The 18,836-nt window shown below is 51.3% G+C and overlaps 1 protein-coding gene across 1 annotated transcript in view; it reads left to right on the forward strand.

Annotated features, from left to right (window-relative positions):
- The window catches only part of pop1 (POP1 homolog, ribonuclease P/MRP subunit), a 33,476-nt gene extending 17,254 nt beyond the window's left edge, over window positions 1–16,222 (forward strand). The window contains 8 exon segments of the mRNA XM_082149251.1: window positions 3,890–3,977; window positions 4,107–4,170; window positions 4,257–4,376; window positions 4,802–4,917; window positions 12,064–12,246; window positions 13,476–13,630; window positions 13,706–13,867; window positions 14,708–16,222. Coding sequence (XP_082005377.1) covers window positions 3,890–3,977; window positions 4,107–4,170; window positions 4,257–4,376; window positions 4,802–4,917; window positions 12,064–12,246; window positions 13,476–13,630; window positions 13,706–13,867; window positions 14,708–15,326 — 1,507 coding nt within the window. The 3' untranslated portion in view covers window positions 15,327–16,222.
- The last annotated feature ends 2,614 nt before the right edge of the window (window positions 16,223–18,836 follow it).

The raw sequence follows: 18,836 nt of genomic DNA on the forward strand, positions 1-18,836 counted from the left end.
CTCACACAGACACAAACATTCACTCACTCCCTCACTCACACAGACTCAAACATTCACTCACTCACTCACTCTCACACACACACACACACACACACTCACACACTCACACACTCACATAGACACAAACATTCACTCACTCCCTCACTCACACAGACTCAAACACACACACACACACACACACACAGACACAGACACAGACACAGACAGACACAAACATTCACTCACTCCCTCACTCTCACACACACACACACACACACACACACACACACACACACACAGACACAGACACAGACACAAACATTCACTCACTCACTCACTCACACACACACACACACACACACACACACATATACACTCACACAGACTCACTCACTCACTCACTCACACACACACACACAGAGTTGAAACGGATCGCAGGTGATCGTGATGCGTACGGATCAGCTCCACACGGTTCGGCTCGCATGTGATTTGCGGATTAGCTGCTAAATTTAACCATCATAGAGTGAAAAAATCGGGACTCGCACGTTATGTGTGCGCACAGCCACACACACACTCGCAGAGAGAGAGAGAGAGAATGAGAGAGAGCGGCGCTCGAACACTGAATTGGTTCCTCTGCGTCTCCTTGCCCTTGAACGGACACACACACACACACAGATGTCTAAACAGCCGTTTCGGCGAGTGTTCTCTCAGTTCTGTCGTCAGTGAACAAAGAAACCGAATGTTTGTCAGTTTATTCGGTCTTAAAGTGACAGCAGCCTAATATTCCTGCTGTCGTCTGTCATTAATGTTAATAAAACAACAAAATACAGCTTTAACAAAGAAGAAACTATATTGTATTATCCATCCATCCATCTTCTTCCGCTTATCCGGGGCCAGGTCGCGGGGCAGCAGTCTAAGCAGAGATGCCCAGACTTCCCTCTCCCTAGACACTTCCTCTAGCTCTTCCAGGGGGACACAGAGGTGTTCCCAGGCCAGCCGGGAGACATAATCCCTCCACCTTCCCGGGAAGGCGTCCAGGAGGCATCCGGAACAGATGCCCGAGCATCTCAGCTGGCCCCTCTCGATGTGGAGGAGCAGCGGCTCTACTCTGAGCTCCTCCCGAGTGACCGAGCTCCTCACCCTATCTCTAAGGAATCGCCCAGCCACCCTGCGGAGAAAGCTCATTTCGGTGACAAAGGGCAGCCCTGCTGGAGTCCAACATGCACCGGGAACAAGTCTGACTTACTGCCGGCAATGCGAACCAAGCTCCTGCTCCGGTCGTACAGGGACCGGACAGCCCTTAGCAAAGGGCCCCAGACCCCATACTCCCGGAGCACCTTCCACAGGACGCCACGAGGGACACAGTTGAATGCCTTCTCCAAATCCACAAAGCACATGTGGATTGGTTGGGCAAACTCCCATGAACCCTCCAGCATCCTTGGAGGGAGAGGGAGCTGGTCCAGTGTTCCACGACTGGGAGGAAAACCGCACTGTTCCTCCTGAATCCGAGGTTCTACTATCGGCCGTATTTTCCTCTCTAGTACCCCGGCATAGACTTTCCCGGGGAGGCTGAGAAGTGTGATCCCCCTATAGTTGGAGCACACCCTCCGGTCCCGCTTCTTAAAAAGAGGGACCACCACCCCGGTCTGCCAGCCCAAAGGTACTGTCCCCGACCACCACGCGATGTTGCAGAGGCGTGTCAGCCAAGACAGCCCCACAACATCCAGAGACTTGAGGTACTCGGGGCGGATCTCATCCACCCCCGTTGCCTTGCCACCGAGGAGCTTCTTGACTACCTCTGTGACTTCAGCTTGGGTGATGGACGAGTCCACCTCTGAGCCCTCGGCCTCTGCTTCCTCAAAGGAAGACGTGTCGGTGGGATTGAGGAGATCCTCAAAGTATTCCTTCCACCGTCCGGTGATATCCCCAGTTGAGGTCAACAGCTCCCCACCTCCACTGTAAACAGCGTTGATAGGGCACTGCTTCCCTCTCCTGAGGCGCCTGATGGTTTGCCAGAATCTCTTCAAGGCTGACTGGTAGTCCTTCTCCATGGCCTCACCGAACTCCTCCCAAGCCCGATTTTATTTTTTTTGCCTCCACAACCACCCGGGCTGCAGTCCGCTTGGCCTGCCGGTACCCGTCAGCTTCCTCAGGAGTCCCACAAGCCAGCCTGGCCCGATAGGACTCCTTCTTCAGCTTGACGGAATCCCTTACTTCCGGTGTCCACCACCGGGTTTCGAGGATTGCCACCTCGACCGGCACCGGAGACCTTACGGCCACAGCTCCGAGCGGCCGCTTCGACAATGGAGGTGGAGAACATGGTCCACTCGGACTCAATATCTCCAGACACCCTCGGGATCCGGTCGAAGCTCCGCCGGAGGTGGGAGTTGAAGATCTCTCTGACAGGAGACTCGGCCAAACGTTCCCAACAGACCCTCACAGTACATTTGGGTCTTCCTAGTCTGGCCAGCTTCCTCCCCCGCCATCGGTTCCAACTCACCACCAGGTGGTGATCAGTTGACAGCTCCGCCCCTCTCTTCACCCGAGTGTCCAAGACATGCGGCCGGAGGTCAGATGAAACAACCACGAAGTCAATCATCAACCTCTGGCCTAGGGTGTCCTGGTGCCACGTGCATTGATAGACACCCTTATGCTTGATCATGGTGTTCGTTATGGTCAAGCTGTGGCTATCACAGAAGTCCAATAACAGAGTACCACTCGGGTTCAGATCAGGGGGGCTGTTCCTCCCAATCACGCCCCTCCAGGTGTCACTGTCGCTGCCCACGTGGGCGTTGGAGTCCCCAGTCGGATCACCCCTCCCAGAGACCCCAAGAAGGCCGGGTACTCTGCACTGCCATTCGGCCCGTAGGCGCACACGACAGTGAGAGACCTATCCCCGACCCGTAGGCGCAGGGAAACGACCCTCTCGTTCACCGGGGTGAACTCCAACACATGGCGGCTGAGCTGGGGGGCTATAAGCAAACCCACACCAGCCCGCCGCCTCTCACCATGGGCAACTCCAGAGTGGTGAAGAGTCCATCCTCTCTCAAGGAGTGTGGTTCCAGAGCCCAAGCCGTGCGTAGAGGTGATCCCGACTATCTCTAGTCAGAACCTCTGAACCTCACGCACAATTTCAGGCTCCTTCCCCGCCAGAGAGGTGACGTTCCACGTCCCTAGAGCTAGTTTACGTGTCCAGGGATCGGGTTGTTGAGTCCCCCGCCTCTGACTGCCACCCGATCCACTAAGCACCGGCCCCTTACAGTCCCTCCTGTAGGTGGTGATAATTTATATATATACAATATATATTTAAATCCATGTGATCACTTATATCAGTGTTATATATATATCATATCGTCCAGCCCTAAAACTTGTGTAGATTTATGTCTGTTTATTTAAAAACATCCAATTATGCAGAATATACGCTGGTAAATATTTAATTGATGAGTTGTCAATACAATATATAACAATACAATATATAGGGTGTGAGTTTTACCCCTAAATTCAGCATATCGACACAAAATAATAACAGCAAATCCAGCGTTCTCTGCCTGGATCCAGATGTTTCTGTGAATCGCAGCGATTCATTCGCTTCTCTGTTCTGTAGCTTTCAGCAGTGTGTGGAAATATTCTTCAGATTTCTTGTCAAATCTATTCAGTCAGTCTCAAAGCTCTCTCCCATTTTAGATGTGTTTTGTGTTTTTCACGTCATTCACACTGAAAACCAATACTGCCACTCAGTGTTTCTGCCACTCAGTGTGTGTGTGTGTGTAACCGCACAGACGGTGATGTCACACGCATACTCTCTATACAAATATCGCATCTATAGCATCTTTACAGAAAATGTGTTTCTACATTAGAATTAACAGTGATCTGTTTCCAGAGGTGTTTAATGTGATTGTGATGTGTTTAGCGACCTCACCATGGAGATTGTGCGCTTTCGTCTGATTGGTCCGCTGGCTCACACGGTGCTCACAGACACACTCCATCCAGCCAGTGAGGTGAGAGACTCTGATGACATCACACTCTTGTGCTGTGATTCTCTCATTGATTGGCTGATGATTCTCTCATTGATTGGCTGATGATGATTCTCTCATTGATTGGCTGATGATTCTCTCTGGTTCCTGTAGATGCTGAGTGGCGAGAACGAAAGCCTCCATCAGCAACAGACACACACTTTCCAGCTGCTGAGAGGTGAACGAACACTGAGGTCACATGACTCTGTGATATGGAGGCGGTGGATGTCTGATGGTGTGTGTGTGTGTGTGTGTGTTTTACAGGAGTGTGTTCCACAGCTGAGCTCCCAGCAGGCTGTGTGTTGGGACTGACTGTAGATGATCCCAGACTGACTTTACCTCAGAAACGTGGAAAAACTGTACCTGACCTACAGCCCAGCACAGGTGTGTGTGAGAGTGCGTGCGTGTGTGTGTGTGCGTGCATGCGCGTGTGTGTGTGTATATATATGGCCCTGAGCTCCGGGAGCCTCTGCGCCTCCATGCAGAGTAACCAGGTTCGAATCCTGGCAGGGCCTGAGATTCTCTCACACTCTTATACACACACGCGCAGTAGCAGAGGGTCATGATTGTGTGTGCTGTCATGTCTCACTCACTCTCTCTCACACACACACACACACACACACACACACACACACACAGCAGACTGTCATGATGAGTGTGTGTGCTGTCATGTCACACACACACACACACACACACACACACAGCAGGCGGTCATGATGAGTGTGTGTGCTGTCATGTCACACACACACACACACACACACACACACAGCAGACTGTCATGATGAGTGTGTGTGTGTTTCTCCCACTAGAGGAGGATGGTGTGAGGGATCTGAGACTCAGAGGAGTGCCGGCTCACTGCAGTCAGAGCTCACTGTGGGACGAGTCGATTCGAGAGTGTGTGACACGCGACCGACTGTCGGATCAGGTAAACACACGCGACACACACCGACTGTCGGATCAGGTAAACACACGAGACACACTCCGACTGTCGGATCAGGTAAACACACGAGACACACTCCGACTGTCGGATCAGGTAAACACACGAGACACACTCCGACTGTCGGATCAGGTAAACACACGCGACACACACCGACTGTCGGATCAGGTAAACACACGCGACACACACCGACTGTCGGATCAGGTAAACACACGAGACACACACCGACTGTCGGATCAGGTAAACACACGAGACACACACCGACTGTCGGATCAGGTAAACACACGCGACACACACCGACTGTCGGATCAGGTAAACACACGAGACACACACCGACTGTCGGATCAGGTAAACACACGAGACACACACCGACTGTCGGATCAGGTAAACACACGCGACACACACGACTGTCGGATCAGGTAAACACACGAGACACACTCCGACTGTCGGATCAGGTAAACACACGAGACACACTCCGACTGTCGGATCAGGTAAACACACGCGACACACACCGACTGTCGGATCAGGTAAACACACGCGACACACACCGACTGTCGGATCAGGTAAACACACGAGACACACACCGACTGTCGGATCAGGTAAACACACGCGACACACACCGACTGTCGGATCAGGTAAACACACGCGACACACACCGACTGTCGGATCAGGTAAACACACGAGACACACACCGACTGTCGGATCAGGTAAACACACGAGACACACACCGACTGTCGGATCAGGTAAACACACGAGACACACACCGACTGTCGGATCAGGTAAACACACGCGACACACACCGACTGTCGGATCAGGTAAACACACGCGACACACACCGACTGTCGGATCAGGTAAACACACGAGACACACACCGACTGTCGGATCAGGTAAACACACGAGACACACACCGACTGTCGGATCAGGTAAACACACGCGACACACACCGACTGTCGGATCAGGTAAACACACGCGACACACACCGACTGTCGGATCAGGTAAACACACGCGACACACACCGACTGTCGGATCAGGTAAACACACGCGACACACACCGACTGTCGGATCAGGTAAACACACGCGACACACACCGACTGTCGGATCAGGTAAACACACGAGACACACACCGACTGTCGGATCAGGTAAACACACCGACTGTCGGATCAGGTAAACACACGAGACACACACCGACTGTCGGATCAGGTAAACACACGAGACACACACCGACTGTCGGATCAGGTAAACACACGAGACACACCGACTGTCGGATCAGGTAAACACACGCGACACACACCGACTGTCGGATCAGGTAAACACACACGACACACACCGACTGTCGGATCAGGTAAACACACGAGACACACACCGACTGTCGGATCAGGTAAACACACGCGACACACACCGACTGTCGGATCAGGTAAACACACGAGACACACACCGACTGTCGGATCAGGTAAACACACGCGACACACACCGACTGTCGGATCAGGTAAACACACGCGACACACACCGACTGTCGGATCAGGTAAACACACGAGACACACACCGACTGTCGGATCAGGTAAACACACGAGACACACACCGACTGTCGGATCAGGTAAACACACGAGACACACACCGACTGTCGGATCAGGTAAACACACGAGACACACACCGACTGTCGGATCAGGTAAACACACGAGACACACACCGACTGTCGGATCAGGTAAACACACGAGACACACACCGACTGTCGGATCAGGTAAACACACGCGACACACACCGACTGTCGGATCAGGTAAACACACGAGACACACACCGACTGTCGGATCAGGTAAACACACGCGACACACACCGACTGTCGGATCAGGTAAACACACGAGACACACACCGACTGTCGGATCAGGTAAACACACGCGACACACACCGACTGTCGGATCAGGTAAACACACGCGACACACACCGACTGTCGGATCAGGTAAACACACGAGACACACACCGACTGTCGGATCAGGTAAACACACGAGACACACACCGACTGTCGGATCAGGTAAACACACGCGACACACACCGACTGTCGGATCAGGTAAACACACGCGACACACACCGACTGTCGGATCAGGTAAACACACGAGACACACACCGACTGTCGGATCAGGTAAACACACGAGACACACACCGACTGTCGGATCAGGTAAACACACGCGACACACACCGACTGTCGGATCAGGTAAACACACGAGACACACACCGACTGTCGGATCAGGTAAACACACGAGACACACACCGACTGTCGGATCAGGTAAACACACGAGACACACACCGACTGTCGGATCAGGTAAACACACGAGACACACACCGACTGTCGGATCAGGTAAACACACGCGACACACACCGACTGTCGGATCAGGTAAACACACGCGACACACACCGACTGTCGGATCAGGTAAACACACGAGACACACACCGACTGTCGGATCAGGTAAACACACGCGACACACACCGACTGTCGGATCAGGTAAACACACGCGACACACACCGACTGTCGGATCAGGTAAACACACGCGACACACACCGACTGTCGGATCAGGTAAACACACGCGACACACACGACTGTCGGATCAGGTAAACACACGAGACACACACCGACTGTCGGATCAGGTAAACACACGCGACACACACCGACTGTCGGATCAGGTAAACACACGAGACACACACCGACTGTCGGATCAGGTAAACACACGCGACACACACCGACTGTCGGATCAGGTAAACACACGCGACACACACCGACTGTCGGATCAGGTAAACACACGCGACACACACCGACTGTCGGATCAGGTAAACACACGAGACACACACCGACTGTCGGATCAGGTAAACACACGAGACACACACCGACTGTCGGATCAGGTAAACACACGAGACACACACCGACTGTCGGATCAGGTAAACACACGCGACACACACCGACTGTCGGATCAGGTAAACACACGAGACACACACCGACTGTCGGATCAGGTAAACACACGAGACACACACCGACTGTCGGATCAGGTAAACACACGCGACACACACCGACTGTCGGATCAGGTAAACACACGCGACACACACCGACTGTCGGATCAGGTAAACACAAGAGACACACACCGACTGTCGGATCAGGTAAACACACGCGACACACACCGACTGTCGGATCAGGTAAACACACGAGACACACACCGACTGTCGGATCAGGTAAACACACGAGACACACACCGACTGTCGGATCAGGTAAACACACGAGACACACACCGACTGTCGGATCAGGTAAACACACGAGACACACACCGACTGTCGGATCAGGTAAACACACGAGACACACACCGACTGTCGGATCAGGTAAACACACGAGACACACACCGACTGTCGGATCAGGTAAACACACGAGACACACACCGACTGTCGGATCAGGTAAACACACGAGACACACACCGACTGTCGGATCAGGTAAACACACGCGACACACACGACTGTCGGATCAGGTAAACACACGAGACACACACCGACTGTCGGATCAGGTAAACACACGAGACACACACCGACTGTCGGATCAGGTAAACACACGAGACACACACCGACTGTCGGATCAGGTAAACACACGCGACACACACGACTGTCGGATCAGGTAAACACACGAGACACACACCGACTGTCGGATCAGGTAAACACACGCGACACACACCGACTGTCGGATCAGGTAAACACACGAGACACACACCGACTGTCGGATCAGGTAAACACACGAGACACACTCCGACTGTCGGATCAGGTAAACACACGCGACACACACCGACTGTCGGATCAGGTAAACACACGAGACACACACCGACTGTCGGATCAGGTAAACACACGAGACACACACCGACTGTCGGATCAGGTAAACACACGAGACACACACCGACTGTCGGATCAGGTAAACACACGAGACACACACCGACTGTCGGATCAGGTAAACACACGCGACACACACCGACTGTCGGATCAGGTAAACACACGAGACACACACCGACTGTCGGATCAGGTAAACACACGCGACACACACCGACTGTCGGATCAGGTAAACACACGAGACACACACCGACTGTCGGATCAGGTAAACACACGCGACACACACCGACTGTCGGATCAGGTAAACACACGCGACACACACCGACTGTCGGATCAGGTAAACACACGCGACACACACCGACTGTCGGATCAGGTAAACACACGAGACACACTCCGACTGTCGGATCAGGTAAACACACGAGACACACACCGACTGTCGGATCAGGTAAACACACGCGACACACACCGACTGTCGGATCAGGTAAACACACGCGACACACACCGACTGTCGGATCAGGTAAACACACGAGACACACACCGACTGTCGGATCAGGTAAACACACGCGACACACACCGACTGTCGGATCAGGTAAACACACGCGACACACACCGACTGTCGGATCAGGTAAACACACGAGACACACACCGACTGTCGGATCAGGTAAACACACGCGACACACACCGACTGTCGGATCAGGTAAACACACGCGACACACACCGACTGTCGGATCAGGTAAACACACGAGACACACACCGACTGTCGGATCAGGTAAACACACGAGACACACACCGACTGTCGGATCAGGTAAACACACGAGACACACACCGACTGTCGGATCAGGTATATAACATCCGATTGGATTCCAGTGATCCGGATCAAGAGTTTCTGGTGATCTACAAACATCAGCCTCATGACCTCTAGAGCAGTTTCTCAAATCTGTCAATCACTTATACAGCGCTTTATACAACACAGTGTTTCAGAGCAGCTTTACAGAGATAGAGTTTGTTTCCAGAAGAAAATAGCATCACAGTCCAGCTTAAGTAAGTTCAGTGATGCTTCATTTCTGTTGTAAAAAAGTTATTAATTTAGTTCATTTATGTATAGACTCACCTAAAGGATTATTAGGAACACCATACTAATACTGTGTTTGACCTCCTTTCGCCTTCAGAACTGCCTTAATTCTACGTGGCATTGATTCAACAAGGTGCTGAAAGCATTCTTTAGAAATGTTGGCCCATATTGATAGGATAGCATCTTGCAGTTGATGGAGATTTGTGGGATGCACATCCAGGGCACGAAGCTCCCGTTCCACCACATCCCAAAGATGCTCTATTGGGTTGAGATCTGGTGACTGTGGGGGCCATTTTAGTACAGTGAACTCATTGTCATGTTCAAGAAACCAATTTGAAATGATTCGAGCTTTGTGACATGGTGCATTATCCTGCTGGAAGTAGCCATCAGAGGATGGGTACATGGTGGTCATAAAGGGATGGACATGGTCAGAAACAATGCTCAGGTAGGCCGTGGCATTTAAACGATGCCCAATTGGCACTAAGGGGCCTAAAGTGTGCCAAGAAAACATCCCCCACACCATTACACCACCACCACCAGCCTGCACAGTGGTAACAAGGCATGATGGATCCATTTTCTCATTCTGTTTACGCCAAATTCTGACTCTACCATCTGAATGTCTCAACAGAAATCGAGACTCATCAGACCAGGCAACATTTTTCCAGTCTTCAACTGTCCAATTTTGGTGAGCTCGTGCAAATTGTAGCCTCTTTTTCCTATTTGTAGTGGAGATGAGTGGTACCCGGTGGGGTCTTCTGCTGTTGTAGCCCATCCGCCTCAAGGTTGTGCGTGTTGTGGCTTCACAAATGCTTTGCTGCATACCTCGGTTGTAACGAGTGGTTATTTCAGTCAAAGTCGCTCTTCTATCAGCTTGAATCAGTCGGCCCATTCTCCTCTGACCTCTAGCATCAACAAGGCATTTTCGCCCACAGGACTGCCGCATACTGGATGTTTTTCCCTTTTCCCTTTTCCCAATTTTGGCACACTCAAAATTGCTTAAATCACCTTTCTTTCCCATTCTGACATTCAGTTTGGAGTTCAGGAGATTGTCTTGACCAGGACCACACCCCTAAATGCATTGAAGCAACTGCCATGTGATTGGTTGATTAGATAATTGCATTAATGAGAAATTGAACAGGTGTTCCTAATAATCCTTTAGGTGAGTGTATGTAGTGGCTCTGTAGAAAAGCGTGATGTCCAGCTCAGTTCAGTTCTCATATAATGGTGTCAGTGCAGGAGAGCAATAATATTGTAGAATATTGAATTAAATGTCGCCTGTCCTGGAGGAGCACCAGCCCTGCACATCTGTGTGTGTGTGTGTCCCTGTCTCTCTCTGTGTGTGTGTGTGTGTGTGTGTGTGTGTGCCCCTGTCTCTCTCTCTGTGTGTGTGTGTGTGTGTGTGTGAGTGTGTGTGTGCCCCTGTCTCTCTCTCTGTGTGTGTGTGTGTGTGTGTGTGTGTGTGTGCCCCTGTCTCTCTGTGTGTGTGTGTGTGTGTGTGTGTGTGTGTGTGTGCCCCTGTCTCTCTGTGTGTGTGTGTGTGTGTGTGTGTGTGAGTGTGTGTGTGCCCCTGTCTCTCTCTCTGTGTGTGTGTGTGTGTGTGTGTGTGTGTGTGTGTGTGCCCCTGTCTCTCTGTGTGTGTGTGTGTGTGTGTGTGTGTGTGTGTGTGTGTGTGTGCCCCTGTCTCTCTCTGTGTGTGTGTGTGTGTGTGTGTGTGTGTGCCCCTGTCTCTCTGTGTGTGTGTGTGTGTGTGTGTGTGCCCCTGTCTCTCTGTGTGTGTGTGTGTGTGTGTGTGTGCCCCTGTCTCTCTCTGTGTGTGTGTGTGTGTGTGTGTGTGTGTGCCCCTGTCTCTCTCTCTGTGTGTGTGTGTGTGTGTGTGTGTGTGCCCCTGTCTCTCTGTGTGTGTGTGTGTGTGTGTGTGTGTGTGTGTGTGTGTGTGTGTGTGTGTGTGTGTGTGTGTGTGTGTGTGTGTGTGCCCCTGTCTCTCTCTGTGTGTGTGTGTGTGTGTGTGTGTGTGTGTGTGTGTGTGCCCCACACTGAGAGCAGTTTCAGGTCCTGCAGTCTCTAGTGTCATGAGCTGATGAGTTCAGGTGTGTGTGTGTGTGTGTCAAGAGCTGATAAGCTCAGGTGTGATGATGAGGTACAATTCAGGACAGGTGTGAGAACCTCTGCTCGAGAACATTTAAACGACACTCTCCGCGTGTGTGTGTGTGTGTCAGGAGCTGAACCGCAGGAGGAGTGAGCTGCTGGTTCCCGGCTCCCGGCTCTCCTCTTCTTCTGCTGTGCCGGTTCTGCTGGTCCATCATGCGGGGCGTGTGTGTGGAGAGGAGCGTCGGCACTGGGGCTCCGGCTGGGATCTGCTGCTCCCCAAGGGATGGGGAATGGCCTTCTGGGTCCCGCTGGTGCGTCTCATCTCACGTCTCTCATGTTTCCTCTCAGACTTGTTTTCATGAAACGAGCGTAAAGGAGACGGTGTAAAATAGAGGTTTCATACGGTGTAAAACGGGGTCAGTACATCAGTGTAGTGTACACAACAGTGGCCCAGTGGAGGACGCTTGATTTTTTATTTTCCTAATATTTTGGTTGATTACCTTTATGTATTGGTATAGTATTTCAAAACTTGTATTTATTTATTAATTCTAAAGGCCCTGTTCTGTGTTGAGGAGCTAAAGTGTTGATCGACTGACAGCCGGTTGAGGAAAGCCTTTATTCATGGTTTGAGAAATGAGCAGATGTTCTGTAGACATAAATGATAAAAAATGAACAGCATTTTACAGTAATTGTTTGTTAATGCTCGTCAAAGAGGGTTTCAGTGTTTCTCAATCAGGGGCCGATGGCCACTAGGGGGCCGTGGAAACTTTCAACAGGGATATAATATAAGTCGTCAAATAAATTGTACAAAAATGTTTGAAATGTGAAAACTAAGGGAAGTTGTTGGTTTATAAGTCGCTCTTTACAGTCGTCTGATCACTGCTGTCCTCACAGGGTGGAACAGTATATCGCAAAACAAAAATGCAACAATATATATCTTGGATAGAAATAAAAAATTACTGTGTGAGAAAATAAATCAAGTTTTCAGAGTTTTAGTGTCAGTACTACATTATGTTCAACATTATATACAGTAGTTTAATGTATAATAATGCAATGGGGGAATATGTATTGCTCCTGATAATGCCAGATCTGAGTTACCAGTAAAGTGTCCTACATAATTTTTTAAAATTTATGTAGTCAGTGACAGAGTTCAAGTTTATTTTCAGCTTCAGAATCATGAATATTGTTATTCTGGTGTCTCTATTGTTCATTGGGTTTCAGCACCAAGTCCAAGACTATTCATTTACACACACAATGTACTATCAAATTTAGCATTTTAATCAACAGTTAATCTTTTGTTAACCTTTTACTATATGTCTTGGAGTATCACTTTAATATCAGTTTCGTGATGTGTCGAATCGTGACATGGGGGCATCGTTACAGAGCCAATCACAGCCGGATCTGGAAGCTCAACGAATCGTGTTAAATCCTGTTTTCTCTCCGTACGATGTCCCCTCACGCTCCGTCTACACCTCAGATGTCCATCGTGATCTCCTGTCGGCATGTGTGAAGTCTAATGACAGGTGTGTGTTGTTTTCAGGTGTATCGGGGCGTTCGAGTCGGCGGCCTCCACATGAGTGTCAAACACTCCCAGTTCATGGGTCAGCCTCACTTCCCTCACGATTACCCAGACTGCCCTGCAGGAGAGCGCTTCCAGTTCGAGCAGGAGCAGGAGCTTCTGGAAAAGTTCAAAAGGTGGGATGGGAGATGTTGAGAAGTGTTGTTTTGTGTGTCCATGATACAATAGAGAATCACTTCTGACTGTTTCAGACGTCCTCCATCAAAACGCACCAACTACATCAAACATGGCTGCTTGGCGCCGTTCCATTGCCCCTGGCAACAGCTGACGGAGGAGTGGGAGGAGCTAGTGAGTCAGAGCAAAGAGACGGCCAGCAGCAGCAGCAGAGACGAGACACCGTTCACTGTTCTGAGGTCAGTCTAACCCCGATGGCTTATGTAATTGCCATTGTGTATGAAATGTGCTATATAAATATAACAGTAGTGTTCAGGTACAGAAATTAATAATTAAGCCTAATTGTAAAAACACTTTGTTCTGTGGCTTCGTGAGAGAGCATGTCGCAGAGGCAAGCTGTGTGCCATCTAGGTGGTTGCAGCAATGGGAACTACAAACCAAGATGGCCACCTGGTCCCGGACTACAGTTACCAGGTTCCTCAGCGGTGGGACAGCTGTTGCAAGTGAAGGAGAAAAGCTGTTAATGAGCTGAGAACAGAGAGACTGCCTGTTTTTGTTAGAGAGCATAAAGAGTTGATTATTAAAAAGAAACCAGTGTTTTGATCTCAGCCTGGACTCGATTTATGAAGCAAGCCACTCCTTGGTGATACCCTACCTCTCACAAGACCACAGTTCACTGTAAAAAAAATATAGTTTCATCTTTAAAGCTGTATTTTGTTGTTTTATTAACATTAATGACACAGACAACAGTAGGGATATTAGGCTGCTGTCACTTTAAGACCGAAATGCACTGGTATTTAGACATAATGTTGTGAGTGTGTGTCCATTTGAGCGCTCTCTGAAACACGCGCCTCTCTCTTCTCTCTTCTTCTGCGTTTAAAATTGTTTGAATGTGTAAATTGGCAAGACAAAACACGGCCAAACTATAAACTTTCACTCTATGATGGTTAATTTTAGCAGTTAATCTGCGAATCACATGTGAGCCGATCCGTACGGGTCAACTGCGATCCGGTGCTTCAGTGGAATAACACACATGTTGAGGAGAGAGAGATTCACTTTCATCTGGTTGTGTGTTGCAGGAGTCTGAAGGAGCTGCGGCTGCTGTCTGGTTGGATCCGGCGTCGACTGCGTCTGCGCATGACCCCTGACCCCCCTCTGACCCGGCTGCGCGTGACCCCTGACCCCCCTCTGACCCGGCTTGGCGTGACCCCTGACCCCCCTCTGACCCCTGCGGCGGCTACAGCTCTACAGCAGGAGTTCAGGCGTTCTCTCCTCTGGGTGCGTCTGCGTCTGCTGAGTAAAGGCCAGCCGGCGCTGCACGCCATGGTGTGTGTGCCCACGACCTCTGACCTCCAGCTGCTGCGTACAGATGGACACAGCAGCGGCCCGCAGGAGCCCCGACACACAGATCACCCGAGGGACCCTGCGGATCCAGAGCGTCGGGAGCGTGTCCTGCGGGGGGTGTGTCCTCCTCCTCTTCCCAGGGTCGTGTCCCACTGCAGCCGGCAGACTCTGGGATGGGTCACGCAGGGCGACTTCTCTCTGACCTCTGGGTGTGGAGAGGCTCTGGCCTTCGTCAGCCTGACCGGCCTCACACACACACTCCTCACGCAGACACAGGACCAGCGCGGACTCGTGCTCCTGCGCAACCCCTCGTCCCTGCAGTACCGCTTCGCCCAGATCAGCCTCGACACCTGAGCACACACACACACACACACCTCGTCCCTGCAGTACCGCTTCGCCCAGATCAGCCTCGACACCTGAGCACACACACACACACACACACACACACCTCATCCCTGCAGTACCGCTTCGCCCAGATCAGCCTCGACACCTGAGCACACACACACACACACACACACACACCTCGTCCCTGCAGTACCGCTTCGCCCAGATCAGCCTCGACATCTGAGCACACACACACACACACACACCTCGTCCCTGCAGTACCGCTTCGCCCAGATCAGCCTCGACACCTGAGCACACACACACACACACACACACACACACACACCTCATCCCTGCAGTACCGCTTCGCCCAGATCAGCCTCGACACCTGAGCACACACACACACACACACACACACACCTCGTCCCTGCAGTACCGCTTCGCCCAGATCAGCCTCGACATCTGAGCACACACACACACACACACACACACCTCGTCCCTGCAGTACCGCTTCGCCCAGATCAGCCTCGACACCTGAGCACACACACACACACACACACACACACACACCACACACACACCTCGTCCCTGCAGTACCGCCCTGCCCAGATCAACCTTGACACCTGAACGTCAGTCCGTCACATGACTGTGTTCCTCATGAGCTGCTGTTCTGTGATCTTCTCCATGCATGTCGAACTTCCAAGACCATATGCTGAAATAGTTTTTTTTTTGAGAGAGAGAGAGAGAGAGAGAGAGAGAGAGAGAGAGAGAGAAACTCTTCACATCATGAATTTGTTTTGTTTTCTGCTGGGATTTGAGTGATTTTTGATTTGCGAAGAAATTTTATTTTGTTTAAAGGTACAATATGTACGATTTTTGTAATAAAGTATTCAAAGACCACACATTTCACAGTGTGACATATTTCATGCAGTTGTGTACTTGTATAACTTTGTTTTGCATAAAAAATACGAGACAAGCAGGAGTTCCCCACCTTGTAAAAATCTCCTCAACTAAAATATGTGCAGTTTGTGGTGCTTTGGCCGTCCTCAGTGGAAAAAGCTCCACCCACTTTGAACAGTAATCAAATACAACTAAAAGAAGCTCATTTTGTTTAGAGCTCTTGGGGAAAGGCCCATCAAATCCACACTCAGCATGTACGCAGGTTCCACCACTGGTGTTGATTGCAAGTAACTTGACAGCTTTGAAAATTATGGTTTATACTTTTGACAAGTTTCACATTCCTTACACTATTTCCATACGTCAGCTTTTATGTTTGGCCTGTAAGCAATTTCCATCCAGATCAGATGGAGGACCTGCGCCTAGACACGACCACAACACATGATGTAGTCACCCGGATCCGGGCCGTATCCAGATCAGATGGAGGACCTGCGCCTAGACCCGACCACAACACATGATGTAGTCAGCCGGATCCGGGCCGTATCCAGATCAGATGGAGGACCTGCGCCTAGACACGACCACAACACATGATGTAGTCAGCCGTATCTGGGCCGTATCCAGATCAGATGGAGGACCTGCGCCTAGACACGACCACAACACATGATGTAGTCACCCGGATCCGGGCCGTATCCAGATCAGATGGAGGACCTGCGCCTAGACACGACCACAACACATGATGTAGTCACCCGGATCCGGGCCGTATCCAGATCAGATGGAGGACCTGCGCCTAGACCCGACCACAACACATGATGTAGTCAGCCGGATCCGGGCCGTATCCAGATCAGATGGAGGACCTGCGCCTAGACACGACCACAACACATGATGTAGTCAGCCGGATCCGGGCCGTATCCAGATCAGATGGAGGACCTGCGCCTAGACACGACCACAACACATGATGTAGTCAGCCGGATCCGGGCCGTATCCAGATCAGATGGAGGACCTGCGCCTAGACACGACCACAACACATGATGTAGTCAGCCGTATCTGGGCCGTATCCAGATCAGATGGTGGACCTGCGCCTAGACACAACCACAACGCATGATGTAGTCAGCCGGATCCGGGCCGTATCCAGATCAGATGGTGGACCTGCGTCTAGACACGACCACAACACATGATGTAGTCAGCCGTATCTAAGCGGTATCCAGATCAGATGGAGGACCTGCGCCTAGACACGACCACAACACATGATGTAGTCAGCCGTATCTAAGCGGTATCCAGATCAGATGGAGGACCTGCGCCTAGACACGACCACAACACATGTAGTCACCCGGATCCGGGCCGTATCCAGATCAGATGGAGGACCTGCGCCTAGACACGACCACAACACATGATGTAGTCACCCGGATCCGGGCCGTATCCAGATCAGATGGAGGACCTGCGCCTAGACACGACCACAACACATGATGTAGTCAGCCGGATCCGGGCCGGATCCAGATCAGATGGAGGACCTGCGCCTAGACACGACCACAACACATGATGTAGTCAGCCGTATCTGGGCCGTATCCAGATCAGATGGAGGACCTGCGCCTAGACACGATCACAACACATGATGTAGTCAGCCGGATCCGGGCCGTATCCAGATCAGATGGAGGACCTGCGCCTAGACACGATCACAACACATGATGTAGTCAGCCGTATCTGGGCCGTATCCAGATCAGATGGAGGACCTGCGCCTAGACACGACCACAACACATGATGTAGTCAGCCGTATCTGGGCCGTATCCAGATCAGATGGAGGACCTGTGCCTAGACACGACCACAACACATGATGTAGTCAGCCGGATCCGGGCCGTATCCAGATCAGATGGAGGACCTGCGCCTAGACACGACCACAACGCATGATGTAGTCAGCCGTATCTGGGCCGTATCCAGATCAGATGGAGGACCTGTGCCTAGACACGACCACAACGCATGATGTAGTCAGCCGTATCCGGGCCGTATCCAGATCAGATGGAGGACCTGCGCCTAGACACGACCACAACACATGATGTAGTCAGCCGTATCCGGGCCGTATCCAGATCAGATGGTGGACCTGCGCCTAGACACGACCACAACACATGATGTAGTCAGCCGTATCTGGGCCGTATCCAGATCAGATGGAGGACCTGCGCCCAGACACGACCACAACGCATGATGCAGTCAGCCGGATCCGGGCCGTATCCAGATCAGATGGAGGACCTGCGCCCAGACACGACCACAACGCATGATGTAGTCAGCCGGATCCGGGCCGTATCCAGATCAGATGGAGGACCTGCGCCCAGACACGACCACAACGCATGATGTAGTCAGCCGTATCTGGGCCGTATCCAGATCAGATGGAGGACCTGTGCCTAGACACGACCACAACACATGATGTAGTCAGCCGTATCCGGGCCGTATCCAGATCAGATGGAGGACCTGCGCCTAGACACGACCACAACACATGATGTAGTCAGCCGGATCTGGGCCGTATCCAGATCAGATGGTGGACCTGCGCCTAGACACGACCACAACACATGATGTAGTCAGCCGTATCTGGGCCGTATCCAGATCAGATGGAGGACCTGTGCCTAGACACGACCACAACGCATGATGTAGTCAGCC

This window comes from Leuciscus leuciscus, assembly GCF_965113295.1.
Source record: "Leuciscus leuciscus genome assembly, chromosome: 20".
NCBI classification, from domain to species: Eukaryota; Metazoa; Chordata; class Actinopteri; order Cypriniformes; family Leuciscidae; genus Leuciscus; species Leuciscus leuciscus.